Source organism: Mustelus asterias, chromosome 22, assembly GCF_964213995.1.
Source record: "Mustelus asterias chromosome 22, sMusAst1.hap1.1, whole genome shotgun sequence".
NCBI lineage: Eukaryota > Metazoa > Chordata > Chondrichthyes > Carcharhiniformes > Triakidae > Mustelus > Mustelus asterias.
Window position 1 is genome coordinate 23,301,569 of NC_135822.1, and position 14,899 is coordinate 23,316,467.

General features: G+C 45.1%; 1 protein-coding gene across 1 annotated transcript in view; it reads right to left on the reverse strand.

Moving 5' to 3' along the window:
* Positions 1 to 4,256: 4,256 nt before the first annotated feature.
* ssu72 (SSU72 homolog, RNA polymerase II CTD phosphatase) overlaps positions 4,257 to 14,899 on the reverse strand; it is a 95,607-nt gene continuing 84,964 nt past the window's right edge. Inside the window, exons 3-4 of the mRNA XM_078238921.1 lie at positions 5,646 to 5,785; positions 4,257 to 5,555 (exon numbers count right to left, since the gene is read on the reverse strand). Of these exons, the coding sequence (XP_078095047.1) occupies positions 5,308 to 5,555; positions 5,646 to 5,785 (388 nt within the window). The 3' untranslated portion in view covers positions 4,257 to 5,307. The remainder of the gene's footprint in view (positions 5,556 to 5,645; positions 5,786 to 14,899) is intronic.

The following is a 14,899-nucleotide window of genomic DNA, read 5'->3' on the forward strand; positions in this document are numbered from 1 at the left end:
GGTTAAAGGGATATGGGGGACAGGTGGGGAGGTGGATTTGAGACCAGGGAGAGATCAGCCATGGTCTGTTTGAATGGCAGAGCAGGCTGAAAAGGCTGAATTTGCCCATTTCTGCTCTTAATTCCTATTTTCCAACAATTCTAAATTTCACCTCCAGATTTGCCAGCTCGGGGTGAAGGCCTTGGCTTTCTCCCCAGTGTCACCCTCACACCACCACAATCACAGGGAGCACCTCAGTGCCAGCCCCCAGTGCCAGCCCCCAGTGCCAGCTCCCATCCAAGAGGGCGCTTGTTCCCGAATGGGGCTCCTGACCCAAAGCCACAGAGCAGAACTTCAGGCAGATCAATGGCCTGGCCTAACCTCCAGCAGCAACACCAACCCCCTCCCCTTTTAATCAGAAAACCTGCCTTTCCGTCTGCAATTCCCACTCAGTGCCGGATGCGATGACCAGTGCCACCGTGGTTAGCACTGCTGCCTCTCAGCGCCAGGTTCGATTCCCAGCTTGGGTCACTGTGTGGAGTTTGCATGTTCTCCCCATGTCGGTGTGGGTTTCCTCCGGGTGCTCCAGTTTGCTCCCACAGTCCAAAGATGTGTGGGTTAGGTGGATTGGCCATGCTAAATTGTCCCTTAGTGTCAGGGGAGTAGCTAGGGTAAATGCATGGGGTTATGAGGATGGGGCCTGGGTGGGATTATGGTCGGTGCAGACTCGATGGGCCGAATGGCCTCCTTCTGCACTGTAGGGATTCTACGATTCCTCCCCTTTCTCCACTCCATCTCATAAAAGATTTAGGACATAAAACTGTGGCAATACAGCAACATTTTAAGAGTGCAAAAGGTCACTAATACAAGCTCATTCCTGCAAGTTTCAGAAGAGCAGTGACTTGATTCTTTTTTGTTTCATGGACAGGAAAAGAATCCGTCACAGTCTGGGTAAAAACTATCAGATTTTGAGCCTCATCCCACCTCTCTACAGTCGGTGCTATATACGATTATAAACTACTAGGTCAAAATTAATACTACTGAGATATTAGCCCTCAGAATGCATCATTCATACATTAAAGATGTGTGGTTTAGGTTGGTTGGCCATGCTAAATTTGATTTGATTTATTGTCACATGTATTAGTATACAGTGAAAAGTATACACGCTATATAGACAAACCTTTCAGAGAAGGAAAGGAGAGGGTGCAGAATGTGGTGTTACAGTCAGAGCTAGGGTGTAGAGAAAGGGTCAACTTAATATAAGGTAGGTCCATTCAAAAGTCTGATGGCAGCAGGGAAGAAGCTGTTCTTGAGTCGGTTGGTACGTGAGCTCAGACTTTTGCATCTTTTTCCTGACGAAGGTGGTGGAAGAACGAATGTCCGGGGCCCTTGATTATGCTGGCTGCTTTTCCGAGGCAGCGGCAGTGTAGACAGAGTCAATGGATGGGGGGCTGGTTTTGCTTAATGGACTGGGCTTCGTTCACGACCCTTAATTGACCCTTGTGTAAGGGGGATTAGCAGGGTAAATCAATGGGGTTATGGGGATAGGGCTTGGCAGGGATTGTTGTCGGTGCAGACTCAAAGGGCCCAATGGCCTCATTCTGTACTGTCGGGATTCTATGAAATCAAAGCACCATGTTCTAAATGGGGACTATTTAATTGCTGGAGCACTGAGCTACAGCAGCTTAGTGCCAGAGGCAAGGTGGGGGGGGGGGGGGGGAGAGAGGGGGAGGTTCAATTCATGTGTGTTAGGGCTTCTCAGAACATTACCATGAGAAGGGGACATACCACGGCTAAGTGCTTCCCCACAGTGGTAAAGGAGAATCACACCTCCAGTATCAGCCACTGTCGCATGTCATGGCAATAGGCTCAGTGGTACTGGTGCACAGCCGGCAGCAAGATCAGGGTCAGCAATGCTGAGGGGTGGGAAGTTCCCCTTCCAGCAAAACATAACCCCATTGATCACACTCTCGCCTGAGGCACAAAGTTTGGGGTTTGAGTCGCACCCCCATGACCCGAGTACTGAGGGAATGCTGCACTACTGGAGATTCAGTCTTTCAGAGGAAACACTGAGGCTCAATCTGCCCCCTCAGGTGTACAAAAAAGACTATGGGACAGCACGGTGGCACAGTGGTTAGCACTGCTGCCTCACAGCGCCAGGGACCCGGGTTCTATTCCCAGCTCGGGTCAGTGTGTGGAGTTTGCACATTCGCCCCATGTCTGCGTGGGTTTCCTCCAGGTGCTCCAGTTTCCTCCCAGTCCAAAGATGCGTGGGTTAGGTTGATTGGCTATGCTAAATTGGCCCTAGTGTCATGCAGATTAGCAGGGTAAATATGGGGGGTTATGGGGATAGGGCCTGGGTGGGATTGTGGTCGGTGCAGGCTCGATGGGCCGAATGGCTTCCTTCTGCACTGTAGGGATTCTATGATGGCACTATTTTGAAGAGCAGGGGAAGTATATCTCGTGCCCTGGCCAACATGTATCCCTCAATCAACAACACAAACCAGATTATCTGGGATCATTCTTCCATGGTGATTTGCACAAATTGGCCACCGGATTTCCCACATTACCACCAGAATATTACAACAGCTCAAAAGAACTTCACTGGCTGCAAGGTGGTCCTGAAAAGTTCTAAATAAATGCAATGTTTTCCTTTTCATTCAAGGAGAGAGAAAAAACAGGGACGATAGGAGTCCAATATCAATAATAGGGAAAATGCTAGGATCGATTATTGTGGACATGGGAAGAGGGCTCTTAGAAAATCATATGATTTAGACACGTCAACACAGATTTATGAAAGGGAGACTGTGTTTGACAAATCTAGTGAGTTTTTGAGGGTTGTAACAAACAGGATAGGTAAAGGGGCACACCAGTGGTTTAAGTTTTAAGTTGATTTATTAGTGTCACAAATAGGCTTACATTAAGACTGTAATGAAGTTACTGTGAAAATTCCCTAGTCACCACACTCCGACACCTGTTTGGGTACACTGAGGGAGAATTTAGCATGGCCAATGCACCTAACCAGCACATCTTTCGGACTGAGGGGGGAAACCGGAGCACCTGGAGGAAACCCGCGCAGACACGGGGAGAACGTGCATATTCCACACAGACAGTGACCCAAGCCAGGAATTGAACCTGGGTCCCAGCACAGAGGTAGCAGTGTTAACCACTGTGCCACCCTAATATTGCAGTGGATGGAAAGTATTGGATTTTCAAAAAGCACTTGATCTCCGATATCAGACAAGAAGTTATTACACAAAATTAGGGCTCAGGGGACTGGGTCTAAAATATTAACACAAATTGGGGATTGACTCACAGACAGAAAAAATAAATGGGATAAGCATGCCATTCGTGGGGTGGCAGGCTCTATCTAGTGGGGGTACCGCAAAGGTCAGCCATTCACAATCTACAAGAGGTCTGAGTGTATTGTATCCTAGTTTGCTGATGATACAACTTATTTTCCCACAAGTTTGTATGAAGGATGTGGGAAGAGGCTGTCAAGGAATGGAGACAGGTTAATTGAACGGGCAAAGAACAGGACAAGTGAAATATGTCTAGAAGTGTAATGTACTTTGGAAGGAAAATGGAAAAGCAGAATTTATTTTGAATGGAATGACTGGGAATGTTGGTGACACCTTGGTGTCCCCGTACACGAATCAAAGTTAACAAAAAGAGGTCCAGTGAGCAATTAGGGAAGAAAATGTTATGCTAGCCTTTATTAAAAATGGATTGAAGAGTGAAGAAGTCTTACTGCAATTCTGTAGGAACCTTAGTGAGGCCACAACTGAAGCACTGTGTACATTTTAATCTCCTTACCAAAGGATGATATTGCTAGCCTTGGAATGAATGCAGTGGAGACTCAGACTGTCGGAATGATCCTCTTAAGGACAGACTGAATACACTTGCATTATATTGCCTGAAATTTAGGAGAATGAGAGGTGATCTCATTGAAACATGATGGGTAGGGTAGATACTGCATGGATGTTTCCCCTGACTGACTGACTAGCAAGTCTAGAACTAGGAGTTAGTCACAGAACGGGGTCAGCCATTTAGGACAGAGATGAGGAGAAACCTCTTCACGCAGAAGGTGTAGAACTTTGGAATTCCCTATCCGAGGGAGCTGTGGATGCTCAGTTGTTGAATATATTCCGGACAGAGATTGCTACAATTTTGGGGTACCAAGGTGATAAGAGGATAGTGTGGGGAGGTGCAATTGAGGTAGATCAGCCATGATCGCATGGAATGGTGGAGCAGGCTCAAAGAAACAAATGACCAAGTCTCCTTCCTTTTCTCCTGTTTTTATTGCAATATTGAGTTCCAATCTGCAATGGATTTGCTGAATACATCTTGCTCAATGACACCCAGCAGGAAGTGAATTCTAAGATGCCCTACAACTGAGCAACATTTTTTCCCTTCAGGAAGTGTCTAGATTTCCAATTGACAGTGCAGGAGTTTGTCTAAAACCACTCCGAGCAAATCGAGCCACATCTTGTGCACTATTGCAAGGTGAGCAGGGAATGAACGCAGCTGGGGACGGAGGGTAATGCTTAGCAGAGATGTAAAATGTCATCACGACTGTCCTCTGCGTGGATTAAGCTCAAGAACAGTTCTTTCCTGGGTATTATTCCGCAACATGGACGCCATTTGGAGACTGGATACTTTCTACTCAATGAATCTTGCTCCATGTTTAGACTCTCATCCACAGTTCCACAAAATTCAGCATTAGACTCCACCACTTGTCCGGCTTCTGAGATTTTGGGGCTTTTGGGCTCAACATCTCCACACTCTGATTATAAATCAAACCATTTATAACCTTATGTTAAATGTTGCTGTATAGAATCCATCCAAACCCATTTCCTGCAACACAGTAAAAGCTGCATAGGCTGGGCAATGAAAGGAGAGACAAAACTTCACAAAGGAATTGGTATTTTAGAAAAAATGGTATACACGGAGTCACTTCAATATTTTAGCACCAACTCTATATCAACTGTTTCGCCCAGGAATCAAACTTGCCAGGGATACAACTGCAGAAGTGGCACAGCTGTAACAGGATGGGAATCTTGTACACAAAATCCTCATGTGGTGCACCGACTCAAGAATAGTAATTAGAATTGACACTGGCCAGTCTTTCAATCAAAAGTTGCTTAATTTCTATAGACTGTTCCCCACTCCAGCCACGGTAGTCTCCTGTAGCACGCAGAAAGCAGTGAGTTGCAAAGCATGTTCCACATTCACAACTCCATTGGGTGACAGTAACTACGCAAAATTCTTACACAATCTGCACTGCAACTTGAACAAAGTGTGGTAGCGTTCAGAAAACCGATACATTCACCTGTAAACATTTGTCTGGGTAACAGTAGATCCCATTTGGATGCATTGTGGGGTGTTATTCAGTGCGGCGCATTGTTTCATAAGCTTTCCCAGTTCTCCCAATACACAAAAGGTGCAAACACTTACACATTGGCACAGTTCACAAATGAGGAAAGCTCCGATTGTGGCTTCTTCATGATTATCCTGAATGTCCACGTTTATGACATGCACTGACTGGAATGTCTCCTGTTCCCTCGAGTTCAGATCTGGGAAATCATAACATGGGGCATCAGCAAACCACTTTTCACAAGCAGCTACGTCAAAGGGTTGGCGAACACAAGGGACGACCTTTTTACCTTCAAGAACCTGATCGTATACACGCTCCTCACAGGTCACTATTAGATCAAACTGGTCTTTGCAGGTCTGGAAACGCTCCGGTCGAGATTTTATCCGCTTGTTTCTGTCCAACATGTGGAGAATTCCATTCTGTGTATATCTGCACTGAGGTCAAGGAACTTAATGTACACATGATATTAACTATAAACTTCCACTTGCATGAATGAGTGCAGCTCCAACAACATTCAAAAAGCTCGACACCATCCAGGACAAAGTAGCCTGCTTGTTTGGCACCCCCTCCACCAACCCATGCACAGTGATAGATAGCAGTGTGTCCAATCTATAAGATGCACTGCTGTAATTCACTAAAAAAACTCCTTTGGCAGCATTTTCCAAACTCATGACCAAGGACAAGGGCAGCATCCCAGCTGCAAGTTTCCCTCCAAGCCCCACACTGTCCCGACTTGGAACAATAGCTCCATTCCTTCACTGTTGCTGGGTCAAAATCCTGGAACTCCCTTACTACCAGCACTGAGTGTACCCACAACACGTGGGCTGCAGCACTTCAAGATGGCGGCCGACTACCACCTTTGAAGGTGATAAGTACTTAGCCAGCAACACTCCGATCCCTTGAAAAAGATTTAAGAGGATCTGCATTTGCCATAACCAAAGCTTGTATGCAAGACAAAATCAAGCTAATCTCATCCATTCACATCTTCAAATCACAGCTCTGGGCCAAATAAAGGGGCAGAAATTCCTACCAGATGGCTTGGATTTGCTTGATCGCTTCAAGCGTACAAAATATATAACGTTCTGTTCACAAAATGTAGGCATTGCTGGCTGGCCAGCATTTATTACCCATGCCCACAAGACGATGGCGGGGTGAGCCATCTTGAACCGCTGCAGTCAATGTGGTTTGATACACTCAGTGCTGTTAAGAAGGGAGTTCCAGGATTTTGACCCCACGGTAGCGACAGAACTGATTTCATGCAGGAACCTCTCACAAAAGTAATAAACGGTTTTGTTCAAGAGTCTCGAGGATAAAGTCACAAACCTGCACAGTGTATGGCACGGGGAACTTATTGGTACCAACACTAATGGAGTGCCTTGGCCCAGAAGCTGCAACAGGGATGAATTACACTTTCTCATTGTAATCATCTACCACTATGTTTAAGGTTTAAGCAGAGGAGAGGTTTTTTAAAAAATATATTTTCTCCACAACTCCCGATGGAAAAACTGCTTCCAAATCTCAAGGTTTTAAACATAGAAAGAAAATTCAATCCCAATTAAACTAAAAGCAACCTTTTGTAGAACCAAGACTTCTGCCTCAGTTTTCAGGCTACGACACTCAAAATTGGTCATTACAAACAATAATAAACACAGCCTGGAACGCTGCACTCAGAGATGGGTTATGGCATGGACGGCTTGAAGGTTTGATTATTGCTGTGGACAGGGTTTTATGAAACCCAGCAAGATAAATTATCACTGGTACTTAGTAATACAGAAGCGCATCAACGAATACTTAGATGAACGCGTTCCATTTGGTATCAAGCTAAAAGGTCAGTCACATGGTCACAAAATTACAGACTAGATTTCTCCCCCACATAGCTCGGATCACTAGGAAGTGGCTTCAGTTTGTAAATAAGTATTGCGATTTCATTTCTCCTCTAACATCCTCCAAATGAAGGTTACCTGGCTGAGGGAATATCCTATCAACCATCACATACCCTGGACACCTGCCATTGAACTAAACTTTCTATCCAAAAAAACTTAAGTACTAGGGTTTTAAGCTTAAAGTTTATTTATTAGTGTCACAAGTAGGCTTACATTAACACTGCAATGAAGTTACTGTGAAAATCCCCTAGTCGCCACACACTGATATCAGTTCAGGTACACAGAGGGCGAATTTGGCATGGCCAATGCGCCCAAACAGCTGGTCTTTTGCACTGTGGGAGGAAACCAGAGCACCCGGAGGAAACCCATGCAGACACGGGGAGAACGTGCAGACTCCGCACAAAGTGACCCAAGCTGAGAATTAAACCTGGGTCCCTGGTACTGAGGCAGCAGTGCTAACCATTGTGCCCCCCAAACTTTAATCGTTTGCAAAAACCAGACACCAATGCGATGGGCTGAAGGGCCCTTTTCTGTACTGTAGACCTCTATGGCTCCATGACAATAAGAATGCTGCAAGTAAAGGAGAGCATGCAACCACATGGGAAGAAACTAAGCATTTTAACTGTTTTAAATAGCTTGCAGACCCGAATTAGTAAGGTCAGGTTTTAATATGGGACACATTGGTGATCAGCTCACTAACACAGTATGCTGTGAAAGATGGCAACCTCAAAGTTTAGCTGAAAGAGACAAACACTACTCATGTCAAAATAACTCGTCGCATCTTACTGAAATCTGCTCTGTCTAATCACTGGAGGAGTCAGTCGATGACTGACATTTCTTCTCAGTTGCACACCGAAACCAAAGATAAATTTAAACTTCCCAAATGTTTTATAACGCAAACCGCTGTTAAGTTTTTAACATTACGTTAGGGCGGTCAAGTAATCACATTTGTCACTGGCTGCTCCGTTATCGTTGGGGAATTTTAATTACAAGAAATTCCTTATGAGCAATCCTACAAAATGAGAGTCTGTTTTAAAGTTTGTTTATTGGTGTCACAAGGCAGTTTACATTAACACTACAATGAAGTTACTGTGAAAATCCCCTAGTCGCCACACTCAGGCGCCTGTTCGGGTACACACTAAGGGAGAATTTAGCATGGCCAACGCACCTAACCAACATGTCTTTCGGACTGTGGGAGGAACCGGAGCACCTGGAGGAAACCCACGCAGGTACAGGGAGAACGTGCAGACTCTGCACAGACAGTGACCCAAGTCAGAATTGAAACTGGGTCCCTGGCGCTGTGAGGGAGCAGTGCTAAAACCACTGTGCTGCCCACATTTGGAAAGGTGGCCATTAAGATAAAATTGGCGGTCCACCTTAATCATAAATATAAAAGGAATTTTGAGAGCAAAACTTGGAAGGGTCACACTGAATTCATGCAAAATAAGCTCTAACACACGATTGCTGAACTCGGGGAATTCTGACAAGTCTGAACTAATGGCCCAATCATTTAGAGACAGGAAACACTGGCCCACGAACACCAGGAGCAAGGACTGTCTTGTGCTGCTTTGGATTACCTGTGTGATACCTCCAGGTGAGCAAGGACATGCTCCAATATCACTCAAAAGCAATGTTGGGGCAGTTTCATTTTGGACACAAATTCAAGTTGATGAAATGAGGGGCAGCTAAAATTGATCTGGATCAGCAAAAACCAAACCGCAGCTCTGCCAATCAATTAGACATTAAAACATGTTGGATTTAATTCTAATTCGCTTCTGTGCTTTAGCTGCCACAGAACGTGTACCCATCAGATCCCAGTAGAGATAAGCAAATTGCTTTGGTCTGGTTGATCCTTCAAATGCAGAAATCCGACAGATTCAGTTTTTCTTTACAGAAATGATTAGTTAAATTGTTTGTGGTTATCTTGTTCAGTAATTAGCTTTTAAATTCCTTACAACACTGGAACTAAATGGTATCAGATTTGCTATTAAACCTTCATGCATTTTAATTTGCTGCAATTTTCTCTGAAATAATGAGAATTCTGGATTCTGACCTCTGCACTCAGATGAAATGAGAGGCTTAGCAACTGTCAGCTCCCAGATGGAGATAATGTAAAATAACATTACCTTTCAGAGCTTCAGAAGTCACCATAGTCCCAGATGACCATAAGCTGCCCTCCCCCTTGATTTGGGGGGGGGGGGGGGGAGAAGAGGAGAGCAGACTGGTGGTGCTTTAACCAGAGGATCACCAGGCCTCAAGCAAGGTTGAGAAGGCGGGCCTTCATGAATAACCTCTGCCGGTACAGGAGCTGAACCCCACCCCCCGCCGGTGCTGTTGGCATCGCTCTGCATCACTAACCAGCTGTCCAGCCAACTGAGCTAACAGACCAAATAGGCACATGCTGAAGGGTTAGGGGGCAAGTTCACACCAATAGCTATATCCCTGTTCTCAAATTCAGCCTCATCTGGAAGACTTGACGATCAGCCAAAGATGCAGAATACGCTACCTGGCACACAATCATTTCCAGTCAGATAGTTGGAAGTCATTGTCTACTTATTACCTCAGTTAGCATCAGTGCACGGCATTGGTTAGAGGGGAGAAGGCTTGTTAAGGCAGTGTGTATCTGAACTGCAATAGTGAGGGCCAAGGTTTGATTCATGGTCCATGTTGGGTTAACTGATTAAAATACACAAAAATATCACAATTGGCCTCTGCATCCTTGCACGTTTTGTTTTGGGAGGGGGAGGGTGGGGTTGGAGTTGGAGAGGAAATAGACCAGGTTCTCGCACATCATTTCCACCACTGTTATATTTTTAAACTTGCAGATTAGACTATGTCTGGTCAGGCTGATTTGTCTTTCATCCCCAACTTAACAACCTATCGATAGTTATTGTTCAGAGGCTTGTGAAGAACGACACTGGGTCAGGTACAGACGGGCAGGCAGTCATGGCAGAAATCTGGCCTGGCTACAGGCGGTGCGAGAGGGGAGAGGCAAGGGAGGAAGCGTCAAGTCAAAAGTCTGAATGAGCACAGTGTGAAGGGTTTGTATTGGGATAGGTCAGTAACAACAGGAAAATGATATGTAGTTGATCAAACAGCAAGCATCGCACTGAAGTCGTAGGTAAGCCCTTCTGGAGTAACTGGGCAGGGCGGAATCGAGAAGATAAAAATCAAAATATATATTGTGAACTACGCAGTTTGGCAATTTGAAGCAAGGTTGCACTGAAACCTGAGTGTTAGTGCTGAAAGGACAGTGTCAAGCAGTGGCTGCATTTATAGTAGTGGACTTTCACATCCTCAAGATCTTACCTCATTCCTTATCCTGGGTCCTAGTCCAGGTGAAGTTAACTATTAACCAAAGGACGAGGCAGAAATGTGAGAGTCAGAAATTTAGCCATGTCTGGAAATGTTAACGCAGAGCAAATCAAAAACAGACACCAACTCAGAATATGGTCAGAATGAAACCGCCAAAACATTCTGCTGAGCACAGGAAGATTTATTTTAAATATACAAGTCACTGTAGACTTTTTACATCAACGTTCTGAAGGTTATACGAATAAACCAGTCTAAATTCATTCAGCTTTCATCCCCACAATTTCCCACCTGTTTACATCCACCTCGTAAACACCTACCTGGTCTCAGCACAGAACGTCAAGACACATCACTGCTCCATTCTCTCTCACTGGAATATCGGATGATTAATTCTCGGTTGCCATCTCGAGCACACCAAATTATAGACAACTTGCTCTCTGGTGTCCTCAGGCAAAAAAGGTCACGTCAGAGGTCTAACGTTTCAGGCACCGACACATTTCTGTCCTTCAATAAATGCTCATTTTATTAATGGAAATGCAGAGGAGGAAAAGGTTAGGGAGACATCCAAATATAATGATTAAGCACTGGCTGTGCATTTAAAGCACGGATTCGTGGATCAGTCTGGGAAGCAAGGTTGGCTCAAGGTTGCAAAAACATCTTTCCCTCCACCAACATGCCCCCGCCTCCTGAAACTCGGGTGCAACACAATGTTGACCAAGACCCGAGCGTGTGCAGCAGGAGGTAGAGACAGAGACCTGCTTTATAGATTGACTGCTGCAGAATTTTTCCGAAATCCTCACCAGGCATTCACGCAACGTTTAGCACAGCGCATGCTTTAAGAACAATTTACCACGTGCTGGTATTGGCCACCAAGCACCCAAGTTTCATCTAGTAAAATAAAAGCAAAATGCTGTGGATGCCGGAGATCTGAAATAAAAACAGAAAATGCTCAGCAGCTCTGGCCGCCTCTGTGGACGGAGATAGAGTTAGAGTCGAATACGACTCTTCCTCAAAACTGTTTTCCATTGTGTTCATCACTCGTGAAAACACACAGGAGATTAGAGAGAATGGACATCGAGTGAAGAGAAGGCCACCTGAAACATGGAAGATTGGGTTTTAAGAGCCAAATGCTCTTTTTTTCGCTGCAGGTCACGCGTATGCTCGGCAAGCATACAAAAATTACAGCCTGGTCCGTGCTGGTTCAGCCAACTCTGCAAAGGTAACACTCGGGATGTTTTCCCTCAGTATGCTCACCCAGGGAAAGACACTTGCTCACCCTTCATGAAGGCTCTTGAAATTGACTCCATTTTAATGGAGAACTTTGCTCATCATTGATGTTCAGTTATTAATGCTTTCACACCAAATATGATAGCAATATCTGAGACTTGGAGCCTGACCACACAATGTACAAATGGCCTCAGAATCTATTGTCATGCGGACAACAGTTTCTCACCACATTTGAATCATTACTCAAAGGCTATTTAAAGCCCTGTTTTCTTCAACCTAATACTTCTGTTGCGGTGTCATTTTTTTCCCTCCTCTCTTGTGGGTTCTACTGGGCCTGAACACACTGTGCGCACCTAGTCTTTCCCTGAAGCCTAGGTTTCTTGATTGAACAACTTAACCTTGCCCTCATCTGACTGCTGCACACATTTTCCATTAGGCTGTCACTACAGAGTGATCTGGACAGGAGTGGGGGGGGGGGGGGGGGGGGGGGAATACCAAATTTCCCCTCTCCAATTCAAGAGGCCAATTTCGACGTGGTAACCAACCCCCTCATTGGGATGGCTAACCCAACACAAGCCAGGGATTGAAGCTGGCCTCATTGACACTGGAGAAAGTGTAAACACGCTTTCAATTCAACTTCAGACAAGAAATTTGGGGATATTCCTCTTCACATCGGCACCACCTATCCCAGGCGAAGTTCACTGGATGCTTCCGGTCTAAATGTACTGCTGCACTTGCAATGAAAGATTTGTCTGCGTACAATCTATTATAGCCTACATGTGAAACAGAGAGAGAACAGCTGGCCCATTAACTGTAACTGCTTTCTATACTCATTTGAGTACAAATGATCAGAGAATCAATTCCACTCCATAACAGGTGCAAACAACCAGAACAGGAGGATGGGTCTGATTATTCATTTGCTAATAGGAGGATTGGTGCTGCATAGGATCTTGAGAATAGTGCAATACAGGAGGACACTCAGCCCATCAAGTCTGCACTGCATCTTTCAAAGAACTACGCAGTTAGCCCGTCACCATTCTTTCCCCAGATTCCGGAGTATCTTTCTCCAATTCATCGGATTCTCTTCCGAAAGCTACGATTCAAACTGCTTTCACTACGTCAGACAGTGCATTCCATACCCAAACCAGTCGTGATGCAATCAAGCTTTCACCTTAAATCTGTGTCATCAAGTTATCGACCCTTCAACCAGAGGAAGCAATCTAAACTCACCATTTTAAACACCTCAATCAAATCTCCTGCTCCTAGGGGGAACCAACCCAGTTTCTTTAGTCCATCTGCGTAGCTGCAGTCCCCTATTTATGGAAACATTCCAGTAAATCTCATCCAAAACGTTCCTCCTGGAAGTGTGGTGCTGAGAATTAGACACAATACCAGGGACAATCTTTTTGTAGATTTGGCATAACCTACTGGCTTTTGTACTCTGAATGACTATTTATAAAACCCATAATCCCATATGGTTTATTAACAGCTTTGTTAACCAGTCCTGCCACATTTGAGAATGTGTGCAAACACTTGGCCCCTTTGAAATTTAGTTAGAATGTATTGTGTCTTCTCATTCTTCCAACTAAAATACATCAGTTTCACACTTCTTTGTTTTGAATTTAATCTGCCAAGTATGAACGCATTCAACCAGCCTATGTCCTCTTTGAAGTCTATAACTACCATCATCACTGTTTACCACACTCCCAAGTTTCATGTCACCCATAAATTTCCAAATTGTGCCCTGTACCAAATCTAAGTCATTAATGCATGATCCCATAGAATCCCTACAGTGCAGGAGGCGGCCATTCAGCCCAGCGAGTCTGCACCGACCACAATCCCACCCAGGCCCTATTCCCGTAACCCCACGCATTTAACCCTGCTAATCCCCCTGACTCTAGGGTCAATTTATCATGGCCAATCAACCTAACCCACACATCTTTGGATTGGGGGAGGAAACCGGAGCACCCGGAGGAAACCCACGCAGACATGGGGAGAACATGCAAACTCCCCACAGAGAGACCCGAGGCCAGAATTGAACCCGGGTCCCTGGCGCTGTGAGGTAGCAGCGCTAACCACTGCGCCACCGTGCCGCCCTTATTGGAGCAGCTCACATAAATGAGTTTCAGTAGTATTTTGAAGGCCTGCAACTTGCATTTATGCAGTCCCTTTAACTTAATGAAACAGCCCATGACACTTCACAGGTGCTGCAAACAAACATTTCACCCCAAGCTGCGTTAGATCAGGGCAGATGATCAAAAGTTTGGTCAAAGGACAGTCTTGAAGCATGGACAGGAGGTAGAAAGGTTTGACGAGGGAATTCCAGAGCTTAGGGCCTTAGTAGCTGAAGGCCTGGCCACCAATGATGCTCAAGCGGCAACAATTGGAGGATATCCCAGGAAGGATGTAGGGATGGAAGGTGAGGTAGTGAAGGGTGAGGCCATGCAGGGATTTTAAAATGAGGATGTGAACTTTTAAAAAACAAAGTAAATTTCATAATCACTGCAAGTAGGCCAAACTGCAGCCCTCCCCCAAAGATTTTCCAAAGATCCAATCCCACGAAGCCACATCTTCAACTCAACTGAGTTTTTGCTTCAATAAAGAGTGTTCCCTGTCCAGAGTGCTTTCTGGGACTTTCACTTCCCTACTTTTTATTTACACGTTGTAACTGCAATCAAATTCCAAATTAAATTAAAGCTGAGGTTAAAGCTTGCTCTGTTTTGCCATCCCCAATATGCCCATACCAGTTAGTTTCTCCATCCACAAACAACTTTTTAAAAATTTAACGAGATGGGCAATAAATAAGTGAAGGAACAGCAACATAGTGCAATGTCAGGATGGCGAGTGACTTGGAGAGAATTTGCAGATGGCAGTGTTTCCATGTATCTGCTGCCCTTTTCCTTCTAGGTGGTAGAGGTCACAGGTTTGGAAGGTGCAGTCAGGGAAGACTTGGTGAGTCGCTGCATTGCATCTTATAGATGGTACTCATTGCTGCCACTGTTCATCAGTAGTGGAAGGAATGAGTGTAAGAAGGTGGTGGATGGGGTGACAATCAGGTGGGCTGCTTTATCCTGGATGGTATCAAGCTCGAGTGTTGTTGGAACTGCACTTATCCAGACAA